We start from the raw sequence: 25,110 nt of genomic DNA, 5'->3' as shown, positions 1-25,110 counted from the left end.
GTGTTGATATTCAAGATTTCAGATTTATTAATGTTTAGTTTAAAGTTTGAGATTTTTCCATACATTTCTATTTCAGTAAGCAGTTCTGGAATGTCAGCGAGAAAAGAACATCATCAGCATATAATGCCTGTTTGTGCTCTGTCTCCCCTATTTTGAGACCTTCAATTTTGTTGTTTCTAATTTTTTGAGCTAGAATTTCTATAGAAGTAGCAAAAAGCAGAGGAGACAAAGGGCACCCCTGCCTAGTGCCATTGCTGATATTGAAGGATTCCGAAAGTGTTCCATTTATTCTGATTCTAGCATTTGGATTAGTGTATAGGGCTAGGGACATGTTAAGAAAAGGCTCTGGGATCCCCATTTCTATCATTGCTCTACGCAGAAAAGACCACCGGACCCTATCAAAGGCCTTCTCTGCAACGGTCGAGAAAAGGACCAAGGGTGTCCCTGTAACCCTAGTGTGATTCGTTAGTATGATGGTATTGTCCCGGGCCTCTCGACCCGGGATGAACCCAACTTGGTCACACAATATTAATCTTGGTAGGTACTTATTTAGCCTGTTGGCCGATACTTTGGCAAGAATTTTCATATCTGTGTTGATTAAGGAAATTGGCCTGAAGTTTTCAGGACGTGTGGCTGGTTTGTCTGGCTTGGGGATTATGGTAATGTGCGCCTCTAGTAGATTTCTAGACAGGAAGGGATTGTCTCTTAAGCTATTGAAAAGAGTAAGCAAATGAGGGGCCAGTACCTTGTTGAGTTTCCTATAATATCCCATTGTGTAACCATCAGGTCCGGGACTTTTACCTATTAGGGAGTCCTTAATAGCCTGTTGTATTTCCTCTAATGTGATTGGTGTTTCTAAGTGTTCACTTCCTTCTTTGTCTAATGTAGGTAAAATCTAAGCCTTGGAAATAATCATTGAGAGTTTCCCTAGTATCGGGGGTGGGATCTTCTGTTGGAGGGGTGTCATTATTGCTAGCAATATTATAAAGTGAGTTATAGTAGCTTCTAAAAGACGAAGCAATATCTTTATTGTTTTTTATTAACTGTCCGTCTGAAGCTTGCAACGTGTGTATGTTGCTAGTTGTTTTCTTCGTAGACATCTGGCCAATAGTTTCCCTGGTTTGTTTCGCCCCTCGTAATAGTATTGTCTCAAGTATAGTGCATTGCGTTAGTGGACTTCAGTCAGATGTCTCTTAAGGTTAGATCTAGTTTTAAATAACTCATCTTTAATGTTGTCGTTAGATCCTGCTTATGGGCCCGTTCAAGTGTTTGAATTTGATCTAGGAGTTGAGCGTGTTTCTCTTTAGCCTGTCTTTGAATCTTAGCTTTATGCTTTATAAAAATGCCTCGTATCACGGTTTTGTGTGCTTCCCATTCGTATAGTATCGACATAGTGGAATTCTTGTTAAATCGTTTTCAGTACAGTCTTGGGGACACAAGAGATCCCTTTTGAGGAGTCAAGTATGGGGTCAAATGAGAGGTTAAAGTCCCCTGCTAAGAATATTGTACCTTTGGCCTGGTCTAGTATTAGATTCGTCAATTTTTTGAAGAAAGCATTTTGGGAATGGCTAGGTGCATACACATTCAACAGCGAAAGCTGTTGCCCGTAGAGATGACCTACCAGAAGGACATAACGTCCCTCTGGGTCTTTGTCAGTATCTGATATTTGGAAAGGGAGGGATTTATGGATCAAGATGCCCACGCCTCCTTTTTTCTTAGGCCCAGAAGCATAACAAGCTATAGGGAATTGTGGGGTAATCCATTTAGGCTCTTTACCCCTTTGAAAGTGTGTCTCCTGTAGCATGAGAATCTGACTCTTAAGCTTTGATAGTTCCCTAAGTGTTACTGACCTTTTACATTTATTGATGTCAGTTCCTGAAATCTGCTGAATCTAGCTGCCATTTTTCAGAAAAAAAGGGGGTAAGAAGGGAGGGGTATATCACAAAGAACTGAAATAAATGAAGAGAATATAAAAAAGATATCTATTGAATTCAAATCAATATATATGATTTCTAAAGGGATGAAATGAATGAGAGACGGTAAGCTACAAAAATAGTATGTCCCTCTTGCAATTCGAGTACTTTAAAGAAAGGTAAGTAATAGGGGGAAGTATCTCCATGTCCGGCTTAGAGAAGGATAGTTCAGAATGCTGTTATATCAGAAGGCATGTAGGGTGTGACAGTTTCTTGGTACGGGTGGTTACATGTGCAATTAAATAATTAGGTAACTAACTATGAGGAGAGAAGGAGAAATGATGATTTTACTTTTAGGATTTAATTGTGTCTACTCAAGAGTGTTATAATATGGCATTGCTGGTTGAGGGTGTCTTAGAACTAGGGACCCTTTGGATCTGGTCTCTAGATGATTAGTACCATAAAGGTCCATCTATATTCAGATACGATTTCTGTTCGGGCTCAGAGTTTGTGCCATAAGGTGTTGTGTTCTTTGTCTCAGTTATGAGCTCCTAATTGTGAATGTCTTTATGGACGCCTAATACGAGCTAGCTCTTTGACACCTATATTGCTAGATGTATGAAATGAGTAAACCTGTTGGTATTTTAGGTACCACTTTAAGAGGGCTTATAAGGTGTGATGAATACAGGAGGTGAATAAGGGGCCCTCCCATTTGAAAGTAATAATCCGCCCTATAACTGCTGAGCAAGATCATTATTAAGCAAGCAAAACAACTTTAAACATTAACATAAGAAATAACATTATCATTAAACTAAATTAATCCTTAATATTGAAAGAGCAATTTTTGTCTGTTTTTGCCAGGGGCTGTTTCTACTACTGTGATAAATCTGCATACACCTACAAGGAAAGATTGTGTATACACCTACAAGGAAAAATTGTTAGCGGATATATTGAAGAAAGAACTTTATGCCGTATTTTAACCAAAACTTTCTAGACAATACGACAGCAAAGATAATTCACAGTTTCCAATATTGAGCCCTAAAATGAAAAGAAAAAAAAAAAGGATAAGTAGCTGAATTACATAGGTCCCATTATGTTGAGAGAGTGTTCAGTGGATCTGAAGGGCACAATATTACGAGTCCTCAGATGTGGGGCTGTTCCCGAGTCTCCAACAACTGCCTCATGGGGAAATCAGTGTTCTTTTTATGAAGCTTGAAATTTAGAGGCGTCAGAGGTTTAAAATGTAAGGTCTCGCAGATGTACTTCTTAGTGTGGATCACTGTGATCTGTTGTGTTCGGCATGCTGGTATAGGTTTCAGATGAACAATGAGCGGTGTTATCGCTGTCCTCAGGGACTGAAGCTATAGAGAGTTCTCCATAAAATGATTTAGGGTCATTTCCAGGCCTGTATATAGCCCTTTTGTTGTTATGAGTCGCTACCAAAGACACTGGAAAACCCCACCTGTATTGAACCTTATGTTTCCTTAGAATGGTAGTGATGTGTGCCAGCTCTCTCTATTTTTGGAGTGTTGTCAGGGAGAGATTCGTAAATAAAAGTATTTACTCTCCGACATGGAAAATAGGGTGTTTGGCTCTTGCATAACGAAGAAGTTCCTCTTTATCATTGTATCTCAAGAATTTTACAATAATGTCCCTTGGTCTTATTGCTCTGTGGGCAGTTTCTATTGGAATATCTTCTGCTGTGGGGCTCTCTTTTATAACTTTAAACAGAGCCTGCAGTTAGCCCTCTATAGCAGGTGGAAAGACTTTTTTTAGACTCCCCTTATTCTTAGATTGTTACATCTACATCTGTTTTCTAAATCCTCTAGCTTTTCAGCAAGAATATTAATCTTGTGACCGTGTTCTTGAATGTGGGACGAGTTTGATTGGAGATTGGAGTTTTAATGGTGTCCTGCCCTTCTAAACAAATCACCCTTTGGTCTAAGGCTCCTATATCCTTGCGGAGATCCCCAAATAGGTTTCTCATTTCTTGCATAACCTCCCTAATGTCATCTTTTGATGACAGGTGCAAAATTTAATTTTTGGTAACAAACGTGCTGGCTGCATTCTCCAAGTGATGTGTCTGGTTTGACATGGTTGTTTGTTTGTCTGCCATGTCTCCCGTACAAGTTGCAGTTTGGGCCTCAGCGGGTTTTAGATAATGACTAAGGGTTTTATTAGAAGAGAGTTTGTCTACTTTGGTTTGTCTCTTACAAGGCATTACACGTGTGTAAAAGCTGTGTATAGAAAAAAAGAGGATTATGGCAGTTAATACCAGTGTCTCCGTGTATTAGAGCTGTTAGGTAAAGCTGTCGTATCAGTGCTTATTTTCCCAGCAGTTAGTAGCTCCTTGCACACTAATCTTATTGAGGAAACCTTGTGGATAAAAATCCTAGGTGTGTATGAGACTCAGTGTCCTTATGGAGTAGATATAATAAAATTTTATGTAGCGTGCAGTATCCTGCTTATGTGGTCTGTGATAATTCGGAGATATCTCCCTCCTCCGCTCCCCTATGGCCCAGATATAGAGTTAAGGTTGAACTATGTACCAGACAGGGATTTTACAATTGCCATGTATGGTAGTGAAACTTGCCGTACCTGTCTCTGAGCCTGACTGATATGTGTCAGCTCTGTGTCTGTGCGGGTCCAAGATGTCGGTCGGGAGGAGTTTGGTGCGACGCGGGAGGGTTCACTGATGCCGCTGTTAGTGCTACTCCGGTCTGTTTCAGTATCCCATTCTTTGTTACCGCTGTGGTCGTGTCTGCTGTCTCCGGGGTTTAAGTGCTGGTGATAGCTGTACTCCGTTACACCTCCTGCCGATGGGTCCCGTTAGGTGAGCGGGTGAGGAAGAGGCTTTGCCTTGAGCCGTTCGTTACCGAGCAAAGCCAGGGCCATGTTAGCTTCCACCCTTATCTTTATGTTGTTGCTGATGACCCAAGTAGGTTTGAGAGAAGGGATGAGGGTTACATGCCGTTCTTAATGCTTGCAGCCGGAATAGGAGAAGGGAGCCCTTTTAGAATGCTACCATGTTCCAGAGTGGCTAGACTCGCCCCCCATAAATAATGGTTTTAATCCAGAAAGTGCTCCATAAGAAATGTTCGTCAAAAAATTGTGTAATAGCCAGTGAAGAAAACTTGTAAGTAGGGGCAAGTTGAATTGGCAGTCGATATGTCCAATGAATAATGCTGAGCTCTGATACCCCTCACTATATGTCAGTCACTTAATCAGCAATGTTGTGCTGAAGTGAGAGTGGGAGACTGGAATGAATTTAAGCTGTTAGTGTGTGATGTGTCGATGGTGTTCTTCGTATTCAATTGCCTTGATGATAGTGGTTAAAAAATTCCTGATTATTCCTTCTATAAAAAGAAAGGTATAAAAGTGTAGATTGTTTTGGAAATAGATTGTAAATGAAAATAGGCTTACCAGTTTGTCAACGCGTTTCGACCTCTCGAAGGCCTTTCTCAAGACTCTTAAGAAACATTTCTTATGGAGCACTTTCTGGATTAAAACCAGTATTTATTTGCTACACAATTTTTTGCACATCATTTTTCACATTGTTTGCAATTTTTTGCACACCAATTATTTTTATTGCATATTAATTTGAACTTTACCTGTGGGAATATAAATTTACAGGACATCCTATTTTTTGGCCCCATTACTTTTTGTACACAGTTTACAGGATACAACTTTTTACAAACTTCTATTATTTTTTTATAACTTATTCGTAGTGTTTGAGAACGGACAGGACGGATATTATACATATGTTTCAACGGTCATTGTTTTAGAATCATTTTATCAATTGTTTAGACATTTTTACCCATTGTGTAATACATGGATCCATTTATATATATATATATATATATATATATATATATATATATATATATATATATACATACACACACACACACGTTCAAAAGTTTGGGGTAACAGACATTTCCTTATTTTTCATGGAAACATACATGAAATGTGTTTGAATAGGAAATAGTCATTTACAGAGGCTAGAAATATTGCGTTTCAAGTGAAATAATAATGGTGTCCTTCAAACCTTGCAAATCTTTGGTATTCTAGTTGTCCATTTGTTTAGGTAAACTGAAGAGATTTTACTACATTCTTCCTGAAGCTCCTCCTACAAGTTGGATTGGCTTGATGGGCGCTTCTTACATACCATAAAATCAAGCTGCTCCCACAAAAGCGCAAAAGGGTTGAGATCTGGTAACTGTGCTGACTGTTTCTTCCCTAAATAGTTCTTGCATTATTTAGAGCTTTGGATCATTGTCCTGTCATAGGAGCAAATTGGCTCCAATCAAGCACCCTCCACAGGGTATGGCACGGCAGAGAGATAGCTTTCCTTTTTCAAAGTCCCTTTTACCCTGTAAAATCTCCCGCTTTACAACCACCAAAGCATCCCCAGATTATAACATACCTCCACCATGCTTGAAAAATAGAGTCAAGCACTCCTCCAGCATCTTTGCATTTGATCTGCGTCTCACAAATGTTCTTCTTTGAGATCAGAACACCTCAAATTTAGTCTGTCCATAAGACTTTTTTTCCAATCTTCCTCTGTCCAGTGTCTGTGTTCTTTTGTCCTCAATCTTTTCTTTTTATTGACCAATCAGATATGTCTTTTTCTTTGCAATCCCACCTAGAAGGCCAGCATCCCTGAGTCGCCTCTTCACTGTTGATGTTGAGACTGCTATTTAATGAAGCTGCTAGTTGATGACCTATGAGGCGTCTGTTTCTCAAACTAGACAAGGAAATTTCTAAGTGACCCCAAACTTTTGAACATGTGAGATTATATATATATATATATATATATATATAATTATACACACACACACATATACATACACACACTTGCAGAGGTGCACTCTCATGCATGAACAGGAGATTAGTTGCCAGGGTGCTGAATACAGGTTATGATACAGGTGATAGAAGACAGCACTCACTGGTCTTGAGCAAAGCAAAAAACATAATTTATGCTTACCTGATAAATTCCTTTCTTCTGTTGTGTGATCAGTCCACGGGTCATCATTACTTCTGGGATATAACTCCTCCCCAACAGGAAATGCAAGAGGATTCACCCAGCAGAGCTGCACATAGCTCCTCCCCTCTACGTCAGTCCCAGTCATTCGACCAAGAATCAACGAGAAAGGAGTAACCAAGGGTGAAGTGGTGACTGGAGTATAATTTAAAAGATATTTACCTGCCTTAAAACAGGGCGGGCCGTGGACTGATCACACAACAGAAGAAAGGAATTTATCAGGTAAGCATAAATTATGTTTTCTTCTGTTATGTGTGATCAGTCCACGGGTCATCATTACTTCTGGGATACCAATACCAAAGCAAAAGTACACGGATGACGGGAGGGATAGGCAGGCTCATTATACAGAAGGAACCACTGCCTGAAGAACCTTTCTCCCAAAAATAGCCTCCGAAGAAGCAAAAGTGTCAAATTTGTAAAATTTGGAAAAAGTATGAAGCGAAGACCAAGTTGCAGCCTTGCAAATCTGTTCAACAGAGGCCTCATTCTTAAAGGCCCAAGTGGAAGCCACAGCTCTAGTGGAGTGAGCTGTAATTCTTTCAGGAGGCTGCTGTCCAGCAGTCTCATAGGCTAAACGTATTATGCTACGAAGCCAAAAAGAGAGAGAGGTAGCAGAAGCTTTTTGACCTCTCCTCTGTCCAGAATAAACGACAAACAGTGAAGAAGTTTGGCGAAAATCTTTAGTTGCCTGCAAGTAGAACTTGAGGGCACGAACTACATCCAGATTGTGTAGAAGACGTTCCTTCTTTGAAGAAGGATTTGGACACAAGGATGGAACAACAATCTCTTGATTGATATTCCTGTTAGTGACTACCTTAGGTAAGAACCCAGGTTTAGTACGCAGAACTACCTTGTCTGAGTGAAAAATCAGATAAGGAGAATCACAATGTAAGGCTGATAACTCAGAGACTCTTCGAGCCGAGGAAATAGCCATTAAAAACAGAACTTTCCAGGATAACAATTTTATATCAATGGAATGAAGGGGTTCAAATGGAACACCCTGTAAAACTTTAAGAACTAAGTTTAAACTCCATGGCGGAGCAACAGCTTTAAACACAGGCTTGATCCTAGCTAAAGCCTGACAAAAGGCCTGGACGTCAGGATTTTCTGACAGACGCCTGTGTAACAAGATGGACAGAGCTGAAATCTGTCCCTTTAATGAACTAGCTGATAGACCCTTCTCTAAACCTTCTTGTAGAAAGGACAATATCCTAGCGATCCTAACCTTACTCCAGGAGTAACCTTTGGATTCGCACCAGTATAGGTATTTACGCCATATTTTATGGTAAATCCTTCTGGTAACAGGCTTCCTAGCCTGTATCAGGGTATCAATAACCGACTCAGAAAAACCACGTTTTGATAAAATCAAGCGTTCAATTTCCAAGCAGTCAGCTTCAGAGAAGTTAGATTTTGATGTTTGAATGGACCCTGTATCAGAAGGTCCTGTCTTAGAGGTAGAGACCAAGGCGGACAGGATGACATGTCCACTAGATCTGCATACCAAGTCCTGCGTGGCCATGCAGGCGCTATTAGAATCACTGATGCTCTCTCTCCTGTTTGATTTTGGCAATCAATCGAGGAAGCAGCGGGAAGGGTGGAAACACATAAGCCATCCCGAAGTTCCAAGGTGCTGTCAAAGCATCTATCAGAACCGCTCCCGGATCCCTGGATCTGGACCCGTAGAGAGGAAGTTTGGCGTTCTGGCGAGACGCCATGAGATCTATCTCTGGTTTGCCCCAACGTCGAAGTATTTGGGCAAAGACCTCCGGATGAAGTTCCCACTCCCCCGGATGAAAAGTTTGGCGACTCAAGAAATCCGCCTCCCAGTTCTCCACTCCCGGGATGTGGATTGCTGACAGGTGGCAAGAGTGAGACTCTGCCCAGCGAATTATCTTTGATACTTCCATCATTGCTAGGGAGCTTCTTGTCCCTCCCTGATGGTTGATGTAAGCTACAGTCGTGATGTTGTCCGACTGAAACCTGATGAACCCCCGAGTTGTTAATTGGGGCCAAGCCAGAAGGGCATTGAGAACTGCTCTCAATTCCAGAATGTTTATTGGAAGGAGACTCTCCTCCTGATTCCATAGTCCCTGAGCCTTCAGAGAATTCCAGACAGCGCCCCAACCTAGTAGGCTGGCGTCTGTTGTTACAATTGTCCAGTCTGGCCTGCTGAATGGCATCCCCCTGGACAGGTGTGGCCGATAAAGCCACCATAGAAGAGAATTTCTGGTCTCTTGATTCAGATTCAGAGTAGGGGACAAATCTGAGTAATCCCCATTCCACTGACTTAGCATGCACAATTGCAGCGGTCTGAGGTGTAGGCGTGCAAAAGGTACTATGTCCATTGCCGCTACCATTAAGCCGATCACCTCCATGCATTGAGCTACTGACGGGTGTTGAATGGAATGAAGGACACGGCATGCATTTTGAAGCTTTGTTAACCTGTCTTCTGTCAGGTAAATCTTCATTTCTACAGAATCTATAAGAGTCCCCAAGAATGGAACTCTTGTGAGAGGAAAAAGAGAACTCTTCTTTTCGTTCACTTTCCATCCATGCGACCTTAGAAATGCCAGAACTAACTCTGTATGAGACTTGGCAGTTTGAAAGCTTGAAGCTTGTATTAGAATGTCGTCTAGGTACGGAGCTACCGAAATCCCTCGCGGTCTTAGTACCGCCAGAAGGGCACCCAGAACCTTTGTGAAGATTCTTGGAGCCGTAGCCAATCCGAATGGAAGAGCTACAAACTGGTAGTGCCTGTCTAAGAAGGCAAACCTTAGATACCGGTGATGATCTTTGTGAATCGGTATGTGAAGGTAAGCATCTTTTAAATCCACTGTGGTCATGTACTGACCCTTTTGGATCATGGGTAAGATTGTCCGAATAGTTTCCATTTTGAACGATGGGACTCTTAGGAATTTGTTTAGAATCTTTAAATCTAAGATTGGCCTGAAAGTTCCCTCTTTTTTGGGAACCACAAACAGGTTTGAGTAGAACCCTTGTCCTTGTTCCGACCGCGGAACCGGATGGATCACTCCCATTAATAACAAATCTTGTACACAGCGTAGAAACGCTTCTTTCTTTATCTGGTTTGTTGACAACCTTGACAGATGAAATCTCCCTCTTGGGGGAGATAATTTGAAGTCTAGAAGGTATCCCTGAGATATGATCTCTAGCGCCCAGGGATCCTGAACATCTCTTGCCCAGGCCTGGGCGAAGAGAGAAAGTCTGCCCCCCACTAGATCCGGTCCCGGATCGGGGGCTCTCGGTTCATGCTGTCTTTGGGGCAGTAGCAGGTTTCCTGGCCTGCTTGCTCTTGTTCCAGGACTGGTTAGGCTTCCAGCCTTGCCTGTAACGAGCGACAGCTCCCTCCTGTTTTGGTGCAGTGGAGGTTGATGCTGCTCCTGTTTTGAAATTCCGAAAGGGACGAAAATTAGACTGTCTAGCCTTAGCTTTGGCTTTGTCTTGAGGTAGGGCGTGGCCCTTACCTCCTGTAATGTCAGCGATAATTTCTTTCAAACCGGGCCCAAATAAAGACTGCCCCTTGAAAGGTATATTAAGTAATTTGGACTTAGAAGTAACATCAGCTGACCAGGATTTTAGCCACAGCGCCCTACGTGCCTGTATGGCGAATCCTGAGTTCTTAGCCGTAAGTTTGGTTAAATGTACTACGGCCTCCGAAATGAATGAATTAGCTAGTTTAAGGACTCTAAGCCTGTCCGTAATGTCGTCTAGCGTAGATGAACTAAGGTTCTCTTCCAGAGACTCAATCCAAAATGCTGCCGCAGCCGTAATCGGCGCGATACATGCAAGGGGTTGCAATATAAAACCTTGTTGAACAAACATTTTCTTAAGGTAACCCTCTAATTTTTTATCCATTGGATCTGAAAAAGCACAGCTATCCTCCACCGGGATAGTGGTACGCTTAGCTAAAGTAGAAACTGCTCCCTCCACCTTAGGGACCGTTTGCCATAAGTCCCGAGTGGTGGTGTCTATTGGAAACATCTTTCTAAATATTGGAGGGGGTGAGAACGGCACACCGGGTCTATCCCACTCCTTAGTAACAATTTCAGTTAGTCTCTTAGGTATAGGAAACACGTCAGTACTCGCCGGTACCGCAAAGTATTTATCCAACCTACACAGTTTCTCTGGTATTGCAACGGTGTTACAATCATTGAGAGCTGCTAAGACCTCCCCTAGTAATACACGGAGGTTCTCCAATTTAAATTTAAAATTTGAAATATCTGAATCCAATCTGTTTGGATCAGAACCGTCACCTACAGAATGAAGCTCTCCGTCCTCATGCTCTGCAAGCTGTGACGCAGTATCAGACATGGCCCTAGTATTGTCAGCGCACTCTGTTCTCACCCCAGAGTGATCACGCTTGCCTCTTAGTTCTGGTAATTTAGACAAAACTTCAGTCATAACAGTAGCCATATCTTGTAATGTTATCTGTAATGGCCGCCCAGATGTACTAGGCGCCATAATATCACGCACCTCCCGGGCGGGAGATGCAGGTACTGCCGCGTGAGGCGAGTTAGTCGGCATAACTCTCCCCTCGCTGTTTGGTGAAATTTGTTCAAATTGTACAGATTGACTTTTATTTAAAGTAGCATCAATACAGTTAGTACATAAATTTCTATTGGGCTCCACCTTGGCATTGGAACAAATGACACAGATATCTTCCTCTGAGTCAGACATGTTTAACACACTAGCAATACACTTGCAACTTGGTTATAATCTTTTTTAGCAAAAACGTACTGTGCCTCAAAGAGGTACTAAACGATTAAATGATTAAATGACAATTGAAATAATGAACTGAAAAACAGTTATAGCATCAAACTTTAAAACAACACAACTTTTAGCAAAGGTTTGTTCCCATTAGAAAAATAACAATAATTAAATTTGACATAAAAATTACAGAGCAACGTTTTTATTCACAGTCAATATAAAATTCTCACAGCTCTGCTGAGAGAATCTACCTCCCTCTAAAGAAGTTTGAAGACCCCTGAGATCTGTCAGAGATGAACCGGATCATGCAGGAAATATAAGAGTAACTGACTGGAATTTTTTGATGCGTAGCAAGGAGCGCCAAAAACGGCCCCTCCCTCTCACACACAGCAGTGAAGAGAAACGAAACTGTCATAATTAAAACCAAACAACTGCCAAGTGGAAAATAATGCCCAAATATTTATTCACTCAGTACCTCAGAAATGTAAACGATTCTACATTCCAGCAAAAACGTTTAACATGATAAATACTTATTAAAAAGATTAGTGACTTTTAACAGAGTAGTTCCGGTGAAATACCATCCCCAGAATACTGAAGTGTATACATACATGACATTATAACGGTATGGCAGGATTTTCTCATCAATTCCATTCAGAAAATAAAAACTGCTACATACCTCAATGCAGATTCATCTGCCCGCTGTCCCCTGATCTGAAGCTTTTACCTCCCTCAGATGGCCGAGAACAGCAATATGATCTTAACTACTCCGGTTAAAATCATAGTAAAAAACTCTGGTAGATTCTTCCTCAAACTCTGCCAGAGAAGTAATAACACGCTCCGGTGCTATTGTAAAATAACAAACTTTTGATTGAAGTCATAAAAACTAAGTATAATCACCATAGTCCTCTCACACATCCTATCTAGTCGTTGGGTGCAAGAGAATGACTGGGACTGACGTAGAGGGGAGGAGCTATGTGCAGCTCTGCTGGGTGAATCCTCTTGCATTTCCTGTTGGGGAGGAGTTATATCCCAGAAGTAATGATGACCCGTGGACTGATCACACATAACAGAAGAAAATAGCTTTAAAGTGAAGGTAAACTTTGGTGAATAAACGTCAATTTTTTAAAAATACTATTAAAAACAGGGGCACTTTCATTCATTAAAGTTTACAAAGCAGCCGTTTTGATTAAAAACTTACCTATTTTTTCTTTTCACAGCTACAACAGCTTTCTCCTCTCTTCACACATCAGCAATGACTAATCCGGCTTCCAACAATCACGGTTTTCCCCCTAGGGTGGTTATTGCCTGAGGCCATGCTGTGATTGGAGGAAGCCAGATTAGTCATTGATGACGTGTGAAGAGAGGATTTCCAGGAGGGGGAAGCTGCTCTGGCTGTGAAAAAAACAAAGGTAAGTTTTTTAATCAAAACGGCTGATTTGTAAACTTTGATGAATGAAAGTGCCCCTGTTTTTAATAGTATTTTTAATAAACGGACTTTCATTCATCAAGTTTATCTTCACTTTAATAAGTGACGTTTCGGGGACAGCTCCCCTTCATCAGACCAACAATCACTATTGGATTGTTGGTCTGATGAAGGGGAGCTGTCCCGAAACTTCACTTATTAAAGCTATTTTTTGCTTTGCTCAAGACCAGCGAGTGCTGTCTTCTATCTCATATATATATATATATATATATATATATATATATATATATATATATATATATATATATATTATATTATATTATATTAATATATATAAATATATATATATACACATACAAAAATCCCAAGTGGATCCCACACTCACTACTACAGCACAGCCTCCGGGGTGCACTTAAAATTGTATTATAAAGTATTGAATAAGGAAAGGCACTCTCGGTAATACAAAAATCAAGCTTTACTTGAAGTGAACGTTTTCGGGGTTACCCCCGTCCTCAGACTTTACAAAACAAACAATAGTGAAACAATTTATGTGTTTACCTGGTTATGATCCTGCTAGAGCGTGTGGCGTCCCCTGTGCGCAACTGCGCATGCGCAAGGGACTATACGGAGGCCCTAGAGGTTCAAAAGAGTCACCAAGTCAAAAAATGTAATTAAAAAGTTAGACACAACAATCCAACAAAATAGCAAAACAGCGTTATGTGACAGGTGTATGGGGATAGTATTCGGTAGCCTCAAAACTGTGTAACATAAGTGTATTGTGGATAAGTATTGTTAAAATGTGTATAACATAAGTATGCTTTGCTGCGAGAACAAAGGTTGATGCTGGGGATTTACACTACCCACAAACCTGTCGCAAAATATCACAATTATAAGCACATTAGTAACCATAATCCTGTAATTATATAGAAAACATAACACGGTCCACAAAGCTCCATACTAGCACATCAGCTGTCAGCTATCGCCAGTCATCCTATGCTATAACAGATTAACAACATATGATGATATAGCCTAGCAGCACGAAATCAGGGAGTGTTACCAACATCTTATTGGGACACTAGCTACTATCATAGGTCAAGTTAGAATGTAATCATTAAAACCACACACTTGTATATTGACGTATGTTACAACATTACCATTGAGACCACAGACCTATACTAGTGTAACATGTATATTAACCACGTAGCCCAGTATTAATCAGGATAACTTATACATTAATCCAACATCAGATCATGAACAGAATGGACAATGTTATAAATGAGATAAACAATTTATTTCATGTAAGGTCAAACGACGATCTATAACAGTATGAAAATTGATAATAGCATATATATATATATATATACACTCACATTCCCTATATTCCGATCATCAGAAATAAACTAACAAAGTAACCCATACCATAAAGAATTACATCACAGCACTACACCAAACCAGAGAGATAGGGCAAACATAACCTCTGTACACAACTGGAACATAACCCATAGTGATGATCCAATAGATGACCAAACATCCCTATTAATTGTTCAAGTTTATTAGATATTGTACCTCCCCTTAAAAGGAGGTAAATCCTCACAAAAAACATTGCATATCAAAGTGGACATTCAGTCCCTTGGGAACCAAGGTATCTAGTGTAAAAATCCACCTGCTCTCCCTTTGCAATAGCAGCCTACCTCTATCACCACCTCTAGGAAGGGGTGGGATATGATCTATGATGATAAATCGTAGATCAATGTTTTTGTGTTTTGCCTGGAGGAAATGCCTGGCCACACGTTGGTCTGATTTACCACTGTTTAAGGCCGCTCTGATGGCCGACCTGTGGTTGGCCATTCTAATGTGGGCATTATCCGGCGTCTTACTGACGTAGAACTTTCCACATGGACAGTGGATCATGTATACAATGTAATTGGTGGTGCATGTGACCCTGTGTCTAATTGCAAATTTCTTGTTCGTCCAAGGGTGTGTGAAAAATTTGCTCTGGGTCATCCCACTGCATGTGGTGCATCCACTACACCGGAAGCACCCATTTTTGGTGGTGTCTAACCATGTTTTAGACTTGTAACTCAGTCTATTGTCAGGTCGCATAAGGTGATCCCTTAAGGAGGCCGCCCTCCTATAGCCAACAATTGGTAAGTCCATAGAATTACAGGACAGTCCTTTGTCAGTTGAGACAATGTCCCAATGGTCACGTAAAATCTTCGGCAGAGTGACCTTATCCGGGGTAAAGGTGGTTGTCAGATGTTGTTTACTGTATCCACGCTTTTCAAACTTGTTTTTCATCTCATCTGTTTTTTGTTAGCTTGGTCACTGTTGTTTCAAAACAACAGTGACCAAGCTAACAAAAAACAACAGATGAGATGAAGAACAAGTTTGAACAGCGTGGATACAGTAAACAACATCTCACGTCTGCTTATGTGGAAGCTATTAATACTACACAGATGGAAGCCTTAAAGAAGATTGAACCTGAGGTACCTCCAAAGGAGAGGATGATTCCGACAACCACCTTTACCCCGGATAAGGTCACTCTGCCAAAGATTTTACGTGACCATTGGGACATTGTCTCAACTGACAAAGGACTGTCCTGTAATTCTATGGACTTACCAATTGTTGGCTATAGGAGGGCGGCCTCCTTAAGGGATCACCTGATGCGACCTGACAATAGACTGAGTTACAAGTCTAAATCATGGTTAGACACCACCAAAAATGGGTGCTTCCGGTGTAGTGGATGCACCACATGCAGTGGGATGACCCAGAGCAAAATTTTTCACACACCCTTGGACGAACAAGAAATTTGCAATTAGACACAGGGTCACATGCACCACCAATTACATTGTATACATGATTCACTGTCCATGTGGCAAGTTCTATGTCGGTAAGACGCAGGATGATGCTCGCACTAGAATGGCCAACCACAGGTCGGCCATCAGAGCGGCCTTAAACAGTGGTAAATCAGACCAACCTGTGGCCAGGCATTTCCTCCAGGCAAAACACAAAAACACTGATCTCTGATTTATCATCATAGATCATATCCCACCCCTTCCTAGAGGTGGTGATAGAGGTAGGCTGCTATTGCAAAGGGAGAGCAGGTATATTTTTACACTAGATACCCTGGTTCCCAAGGGACTGAATGTCCACTTTGATATGCAATGTTTTTTGTGAGGATTTACCTCCTTTTAAGGGGGTCTTGATATCTTTGTACAATATCTAATAAACTTGAACAATTAATAGGGATGTTTGGTCATCTATTGGATCATCACTATGGGTTATGTTCCAGTTGTGTACAGAGGTTATGTTTGCCCTATCTCTCTGGTTTGGTGTAGTGCTGTGATGTAATTCTTTATGGTATGGGTTATTTTGTTATTTCTGATGATCGGAATACAGGTATACCTCACTTTACAGCGCTTCACTTTACAGCGTTTCGCGGAGCTGAAGTTCAACCTCCAAAAATTTGAAACAGTGCTGTAATCTTCGTGAGATTGCGAGAAAAGTGACTGGCACCATTTTGTTATGTGCAGTTCACTTTGTTTACAGCATTACAGTGCAATCCGTGTCTCAGTATTATAGTCTGGCAAATTTTACTACAGTAATTGTCACTATTTTACAGGTACAGTATTTATTGAATACTGTGCTGAGCTAGTGTTAAACTAAACATACCAATATTGCACCTCTAATATATGTTAGTTTAAATATGTTTTTAAGTTTTTAAACACAGTGGCAAGGGAAAAGATAGCTAAAACTGCCTTGTTTCACTTTAAGGCGGTTTTCACTTTACAGCGGGGCTCCGGTCCCTAACCCGCTGTATGACCGGGGTATACCTGTATAGGGAATGTGAGTGTATATATATATATATGCTATTATCAATTTTTATACTGTTATAGGTCGTTGTTTGACCTTACATGAAATAAATTGTTTATCTCATTTATAACATTGTCCATTCTGTTCATGATCTGATGTTGGATTAATGTATAAGTTATCCTGATTAATACTGGGCTACGTGGTTAATATACATGTTACACTAGTATAGGTCTGTGGTCTCAATGGCAATGTTGTAACATACGTCAATATATATGTGTGTGGTTTTAATGATTACATTCTAACTTGACCTATGATAGTAGCTAGTGTCCCAATACGATGCTGGTAACACTCCCTGATTTCATGCTGCTAGGCTATATCAGCATATGTTGTTAATCTGTTATAGCATAGGATGACTGGCGATATGATCTCTACTGTTTGGGGTATCTGTTGCTAGGTTACAATGATTGTTATCCGTACGTTAACGTTGTAAAGCAAAGAGTATGCGATATACAGTGTACTAACAGCTGATGTGCTAGTATGGAGCTTTGTGGACCGTGTTATGTTTTCTATATAATTACAGGATTATGGTTACTAATGTGCTTATAATTGTGATATTTTGCGACAGGTTTGTGGGTAGTGTAAATCCCCAGCATCAACCTTTGTTCTCGCAACAAAGCATACTTATGTTATACACATTTTAACAATACTTATCCACAATACACTTATGTTACACAGTTTTGAGGCTACCGAATACTATCCCCATACACCTGTCACATAACGCTGTTTTGCTATTTTGTTGGATTGTTGTGTCTAACTTTTTAATTACATTTTTTGACTTGGTGACTCTTTTGAACCTCTAGGGCCTCCGTATAGTCCCTTGCGCATGCGCAGTTGCGCACAGGGGACGCCACACGCTCTAGCAGGATCATAACCAGGTAAACACATAAATTGTTTCACTATTGTTTGTTTTGTAAAGTCTGAGGACGGGGGTAACCCCGAAAACGTTCACTTCAAGTAAAGCTTGATTTTTGTATTACGGAGAGTGCCTTTCCTTATTCAATATATATATCAAATTGTGTTGTAGTATATGCACTCTCACCATCAAACCACAACTTGCCAGGGTGCTGTAGCCAGGTAAATAGAAAACAAAAGTTGAAAGCACTCGCTGGACTGTAGACAGCAATGTGAATCAAATTGAATTTATTTGATTCACAATTTGATTCACATTGCTGTCTACAGTCCAGTGAGTGCTTTCAACTTTTGTTTTATATATATATATATATATATATATATATATATATATATATATATATATATATATATATATATATATATATATACACACACACACCTAATTCATATAATTAACTATTTCTGTGTATATCACGATGGCTTTGACATCTTATAAATGTGTAAAATAAGATATGTAGACAATGAATAAAAAAAAAAAGATCAAACAAAAGCTTTATTAGTACTAAAATAAACCTTGGATTTAACAATTCAGTGCAAATTTACATCAGTTATGAAGTGGTTGAGTAACATTATAGTAAAGCAGTGGACCTTACCTCCTACAGGCAGTCTGGGGCTTCCAGTGACAAACTGAAGAAACAACCTCTGTTGTTCACTGTCAAAACTACTAAGGATTTCAAAAAGAAACTTCACAGCTCGGCTAGAAATGAGAAGACACAGCAGTTTTCACTATAAAGGAGCAGTTATTATGGTAATGAAAAAAACAAAAATGAAGAAGAAAAAATCCTGTAAATCTGTAGTTTTTTTTATAGTACAGAGAACTGTATTTAGATAAAAAAAATCTGAGCTAATCTCACAACATTGTAACACATATGAATACCTTTAGTGTATTTCTAATCTGAACAGTACAGACCTGTCATGCGTGTATCCGTGATCTGGCCGACAGCATTCCATCAGTGTCTTCACATCCCAAGGGTCTGCTTTACTGCCACACAAGAGCTGATCCAACTGTGTGATGCAGAATCAATTAGGCTTATTTGAATATAGCACTTTTTATGCAGAACATAACATAACAGGGAAGAGATTTTATCTTTGAGACAAACAGGAAATATATTATTTCAAATGATCTGAATTTGAACAAGTTTCCGAATACCTTTGTAAAATTTTGTTAGTCTTTTAAAGTTCACTGGCAATAATAGTATAATTTGCATACAAATAGGTATAAACTAAACCGCTTATACTTAACCCCTTCCTGCTGGTACAAATTTGTTACATCGCAACAATGTTCAGAAGTAAACAAATTAGTAAGAAATGTAAATCACGCAATCATACATGCGATCTCGTGATTTCAATGATGGGATCTGGTCTGGGGGGAGTGCTTATGACGTTGGGCACGCCCTCCAGTCTGCAATCCCAGTTAGGAAGCCGTAGCTGCTCCAGTACAGCAGAACGGCTAGGACTTTCCATGAAGTCCTAACGGCGCTAAAGCCCAGCGCAGATAGGAAGGCATGGAACGTCATAACGGTGTTAACATCTTTATGCAAAAAATAAAATTTTTGCTTAACTGATAAATTAATTTCCACAAGAACATACTTAACCTATTAGAATTACTCCACCTGGCCACCAGGAGGAGGCAGACACTCCAAACAAAGCTATAAAATATCACTCCCACTTTCCCTACCCTCTCAGTAGTTCAAGCCGAGGATAAGGAAAAGTGAAGAGAGATACAAGGGGTACAGAGTTGCAAAAAAAAAAAAAAAAAAAAAAAAAAAAAAAACAAACCACAACCGCCACTACACATATACCATCCGGGTGGGGTCGTGGACTCTCACTGTCAAGAAGGAAATTTGGTAAGCATAAATATTATTTTCCTTATACTGGCAGTGAGAGTCCCCGAGAACATTCTTTGGGAAACCATTACCCAAGCTGTGGTGTTCACAGATGTTCGGGAGGGAAAAGTAGGGAAGGCAGTCAAAAATACTACGCACCACCTTTTGTAAAACCCTTTTCCCAAAAGATGCCTCCACTGAGTCAAAAACATAAAATTTAAAGAACTTTGTGAATGTGTGTGATAAAGACCAAGTTGCAGCTTTACAAATCTGTTCGACTGAAGCCTCATTCTTGTAGGCCCAAGAAGCAGACACTGCACAAGTAGAATGTGCTGCGATTTGTGGAGGGAGCTCTTGACCTGCTTCCTTGTAGGCCATACGATTCAGACTTCTCAACCAAAAGGTAATAGTGTCAGCTGAGGCCTTCTGTCCCTTGTGCTTATCATTACACAGGATGAATAAGAAAGATGAATGACTAAACTCCTAAGTAGCGTGAAGGAAGTTCAAGGCTCTGACCACATCCAAATTATGTAACAATCTCTCCTTAGAGGATGACTGATTGGGACAAAGTGAAGGAACCACAATTTCCTCATTAATGTTGCGAGTATTAAAGGGACAGTATACACTTATTTTCATATAACTGCATGTAACAGACACTACTATAAAGAATAAGATGCACAGATACTGATATAAAAATCCAGTATAAAACTGTTTAAAAACTTACTTAGAAGCGGTCAGTTTAGCTCTGTTGAAAAGGTAGCAGGAAAGCTCACTGCAAGTAGGAAATAAGACACTCCCCCTCCCCCTTCGTTTGCATATGAAAAGACCCTTTACACAAACAGGAGCAAGCTGGAGAAGGTAGCTGACAGTATTCTCATAAAACTTTGGGGCTTGGTTAGGAGTCTGAAAATCAGAGCAATGTTATTTAAAAATAAGCAAAACTATACATTTATTTTTTTAAAAAACTTTATGGGCTATATAAATAGATCATCTACAAAACATTTATGCAAAGAAAAAATGAGTGTATAATGTCCCTTTAACTACCTTGGGTAGAAAACCTAGTCGAGTCCTCAACACAGCCTTATCCTAATGGATCAACAGATACAGAGGATCACACTTTAAGGCAGAAAGCTCAGACACTCCTCGAGTAGAGAAAATAACCAACAAGAAAACCACTTTCCAAGTGAGTAACATTATAGCCACAGCATGCAGAGGTTTAAACAGAGACCTCTGAAGAACTTTTAAGACTAAATTTAGGATCCACGGAAGAGCAACAGGTTTGAAAACAGGTTCAATTCTGACCAAACTCCTGAACATTAGGTAAAAGTAGCCAACTTCTTGTGAAACTAATCAGAAAGGGCAGAGATCTGACCCTTAATAGAACTGGCTGACAGGCCCTTCTCCAAACCCTCATGGAGAAACTGTAGGATATGCAGGGTTTTCACTCTACGCTAAAAGAAAACTTGCTGGTCACACCAGTGAAGATAAGTCCTCCAGACCTTGTAATAGATGCATCGGATGACAGGTTTGCAAGCCTAGATAAGAGTATCAATCACATTGTCAGAGAAGCCTCTCTAAACTAAGATCAACCGTTCAACCTCCAAGCAATAAGCTTCAGCGTTATCAAAGTTTTGATAAGAGCGTGCCCTGAGTCACCAGGTCTTGACCAAGAGGCAACCGACATGGATGAGCAAACAACATATTTACTAAGTCTGCGTAGCAAGTCTTGCGTGGCCACGCTGGGCTATCAGAATAGTTGGTATTCCTGCTTGATCTGAGCTACCAGTTGGGGTAGGAGAACAATCAGTGGAAACATAAATTAGGTTGAAGTTCCACGAGACCGCTAGAGTGTACACTAGCTCCGCCTGAGGATCGTTGGACCTCGAACCGTACCTCGGGAGCTTGGCATTAACGCGGGAAGCCATCAGATCTATGTCGGGAATACCCCATTAGAGAGTTATCTCCAGAAACCCCTCCTGATTTACGGACAACTCCTTTGAGTGGAGAGCCTGCTTGCTCAGGAAATCTGCTTCCCAATTCTCCACAACTGGGATGTGGATAGCTGTGATCTGACATTGATGTCTCTACACCCACAGCAGAATTCAAGAAACCTCCTGCATCGCCAGAGAGCTCTGTGTACCTCTTCCTGATGGTTGATGTAGGCCACGGTCGTGATGTTGTCTGATTGGAATCAGATATAGCCGACGGAAACCTAGCTGGGGCCACGATAGAATCGCACTGTATATAGCTCTCAACTCAAGAATGTTTATTGTAAGAGACACTTCCTCCTAAAACCAACTGCATTGGGTTCTTGGAGAACCTCACACCGCACCAAAGCTGGAAAGACTTGTGTCCTTGGTTATGATCACCTGGGAGGGGCGACGGAAACACATTCCCAGAAGCACTGGAGTCGGGGATTGCAACCAAGCAAGACTCCCCCTCAGCTAGGCGTCCAGGGGGGATGACCTGCGACAGATCTGAATGAGCTCCATTCCATTCAGATGAAAGAGAGCAAACGGTATAGCATCCGATGCCACAAGAATTACACCTACCACTTCCAAGCATTGTGCTACTGAAGGATGAGCATTAGATTAAAGCAGGCGACATGCCGTCTTGAAGATTTACTCTGATCTGTGAGGTAAATGCGCATACTGACAGTCTATGATTGTTCCCAGAAAGTTTACCCTCGTAGCCAGGACAAGGTAGCTCTTTTCCATATTGACCTTCCAACTGTTTTGACTGAAGGCACAAGAGTAAACCTCTACATGTGGTCCTGAGACACTGGCAAAGATGGACCCTGAACGAGAATATCACCAGTTCGAATGGAAGCACAACAAACTGGTAGTGCTTGTCCAGGAACATGAACCATAAAAAACAAAATTTATGCTTACCTGATAAATTTCTTTCTCTTGTGGTGTATCCAGTCCACGGGTTCATCCATTACTTGTGGGATATTCTCCTTCCCAACAGGAAGTTGCAAGAGGACACCCACAGCAGAGCTGTCTATATAGGTCCTCCCCTAACCCCCACCTCCAGTCATTCGACCGAAGACAAGTAAGAAAAAGGAGAAACTGTAAGGGTTCAAACGGAACCCCTTGAAGAACTTTAAGAACTACATTTAAACTCCATGGCGGAGCAACAGGATTAAACACAGGCCTGATTCTAACCAAAGCCTGACAAAACGCCTGAACGTCTGGAACATCAGCCAGACGCTTGTGCAAAAGAATAGACAGAGCAGAAATCTGTCCCTTTAAGGAACTAGCCGATAATCCCTTTTCCAATCCTTCTTGGAGAAAAGATTGTATCCAAGGAATCCTGACCTTACTCCACGAGTAACCCTTGGATTCACACCAATGAAGATATTTACACCATATCATATGATAGATTTTCCTGGTGACAGGCTTTCGAGCCTGAATCAAGGTATCAATGATCGTCTCGGAGAAACCACGTTTTGATAAAATCAAGCGTTCAATCTCCAAGCAGTCAGTCGCAGAGAAATTAGATTTGGATGTTTGAATGGACCTTGGAGTAGAAGGTCCTGCCTAAGTGGCAGAGTCCATGGTGGAAAGGATGACATGTCCACCAGATCTGCATACCAAGTCCTGCGTGGCCACGCAGGTGCTATCAAAATCACTGAAGCTCTCTCCTGCTTGATCTTGGCAATCAGACGAGGGAGGAGAGGAAATGGTGGAAACACATAAGCCAGGCTGAAGGACCAGGGCACTGCTAGAGCATCTATCAGCGTTGCCTGGGGATCCCTTGACCTGGACCCGTAACGAGGATGCTTGGCGTTCTGACGAGACGCCATCAGATCCAGTTCTGGTTTGCCCCATAGTTGAATCAGCTGGGCAAATACCTCCGGATGGAGCTCCCACTCCCCCGGATGAAAAGTCTGCCGACTTAGAAAGTCCTCCTCCCAGTTCTCTACTCCTGGGATATGGATAGCTGAGAGATGGCAAGAGTGAACCTCTGCCCATAGAATTATCTTGGAAACCTCCATCATTGCCAGGGGACTCCTTGTTCCCCCCTGATGGTTGATATAGGCTACAGTCGTGATATTGTCCGACTGAAATCTGATGAATCTGACCGCAGCTAGTTGAGGCCAAGCCTGAAGAGCACTGAATATCGCTCTTAGTTCCAGAATGTTTATCGGAAGGAGGGCCTCCTCCTGAGTCCACGAACCCTGAGCCTTCAGGGAATTCCAGACTGCGCCCCAGCCCAGAAGGCTGGCATCTGTAGTCACTATAGTCCACACTGGCCTGCGGAAACTCATTCCCCTGGACAGATGGACCCGAGATAACCAGAGAAGAGAATCCCTGGTCTCTTGATCCAGATTTAACAGAGGAGACAAATCTGTGTAGTCCCCATCCCACTGATTGAGAATGCAAAGTTGCAGTGGTCTGAGATGTAGGCGGGCAAACGGAACTATGTCCATTGCCGCTACCATTAGGTCGATCATTTCCATACACTGAGCTACTGACGGCCGAGAAGTGGAATGAAGAGCACGGCAAGAAGTTAGAAGCTTTGATATCCTGAGCTCTGTCAGAAAATTTTTCATTTCTACCGAATCTATTGAGTTCCTAGGAAGGAAACTCTTGTGAGAGGAGAGAGTGAACTCTTTTCTCTGTTCACCTTCCACCCGTGAAATCCTCAGAAAGGCCAGAACAATGTCCGTATGGGACTTGGCGATTTGAAAAGTCGACGCCTGGATCAGGATGTTGTCTAGGTAAGGAGCCACCGCTATGCCCAGCAGCCTTAGAACCGCCAGTAGAGACCAGACCCTAGAACCTTCGTAAAGATTCTTGGCGCCGTGGCTAATCCGAAGGGAAGAGCCACAAACTGGTAATGCCTGTCTAGGAAGGCGAACCTGAGGAACTGATGATGATCTATGTGAATCTGAATGTGGAGATAAGCATCCTTTAAGTCCACGGTAGTCATATATTGACCCTCCTGGATCATAGGGAGGATGGTTCGGATTGTCTCCATCTTGAAAGATGGGACCCTGAGAAATTTGTTTAGGATCTTGAGATCCAAGATTGGTCTGAACGTTCCCTCTTTTTTGGGAACTATAAACAGGTTTGAATAGAAACCCTGCCCCTGTTCCTCCCTTGGAACTGGGTGGATCACTCCCATAACCAGTAGGTCTTGAACGCAACGTAAGAATGCCTCTCTCTTTATCTGGTTTGCAGATAGTTGTGAGAGGTGAAATCTCCCCTTTGGAGATGAACCTTTGAATTCCAGAAGACATCCCTGGGAAACAATCTCTAGTGCCCAGGGATCCTGGATGTCTCTTGCCCAAGCCTGAGCGAAGAGAGAAAGTCTGCCCCCTACGAGATCCGGTCCCGGATCAGGGGCTACTCCTTCATGCTGTCTTAGAGGCAGCAGCAGGTT

General features: G+C 41.4%; 1 protein-coding gene across 9 annotated transcripts in view; it reads right to left on the bottom strand.

The window, feature by feature from the left end:
• TRIP12 (thyroid hormone receptor interactor 12) overlaps positions 1-25,110 on the bottom strand; it is a 1,052,161-nt gene that overhangs the window by 4,265 nt on the left and 1,022,786 nt on the right. For all 9 annotated transcript variants that reach the window (XM_053709826.1, XM_053709829.1, XM_053709830.1 and 6 more), the window contains 2 exons: positions 18,804-18,898; positions 18,487-18,590 (listed from right to left, as the gene is read on the bottom strand). In XM_053709826.1, coding sequence (XP_053565801.1) covers positions 18,487-18,590; positions 18,804-18,898 — 199 coding nt within the window. The remainder of the gene's footprint in view (positions 1-18,486; positions 18,591-18,803; positions 18,899-25,110) is intronic.

The sequence above is a fragment of the Bombina bombina genome, chromosome 4 (assembly GCF_027579735.1).
Source record: "Bombina bombina isolate aBomBom1 chromosome 4, aBomBom1.pri, whole genome shotgun sequence".
Lineage (NCBI taxonomy): Eukaryota > Metazoa > Chordata > Amphibia > Anura > Bombinatoridae > Bombina > Bombina bombina.
Note: the sequence above shows the minus strand (reverse complement) of the source record. Positions and strands in the feature narration are given on the sequence as shown.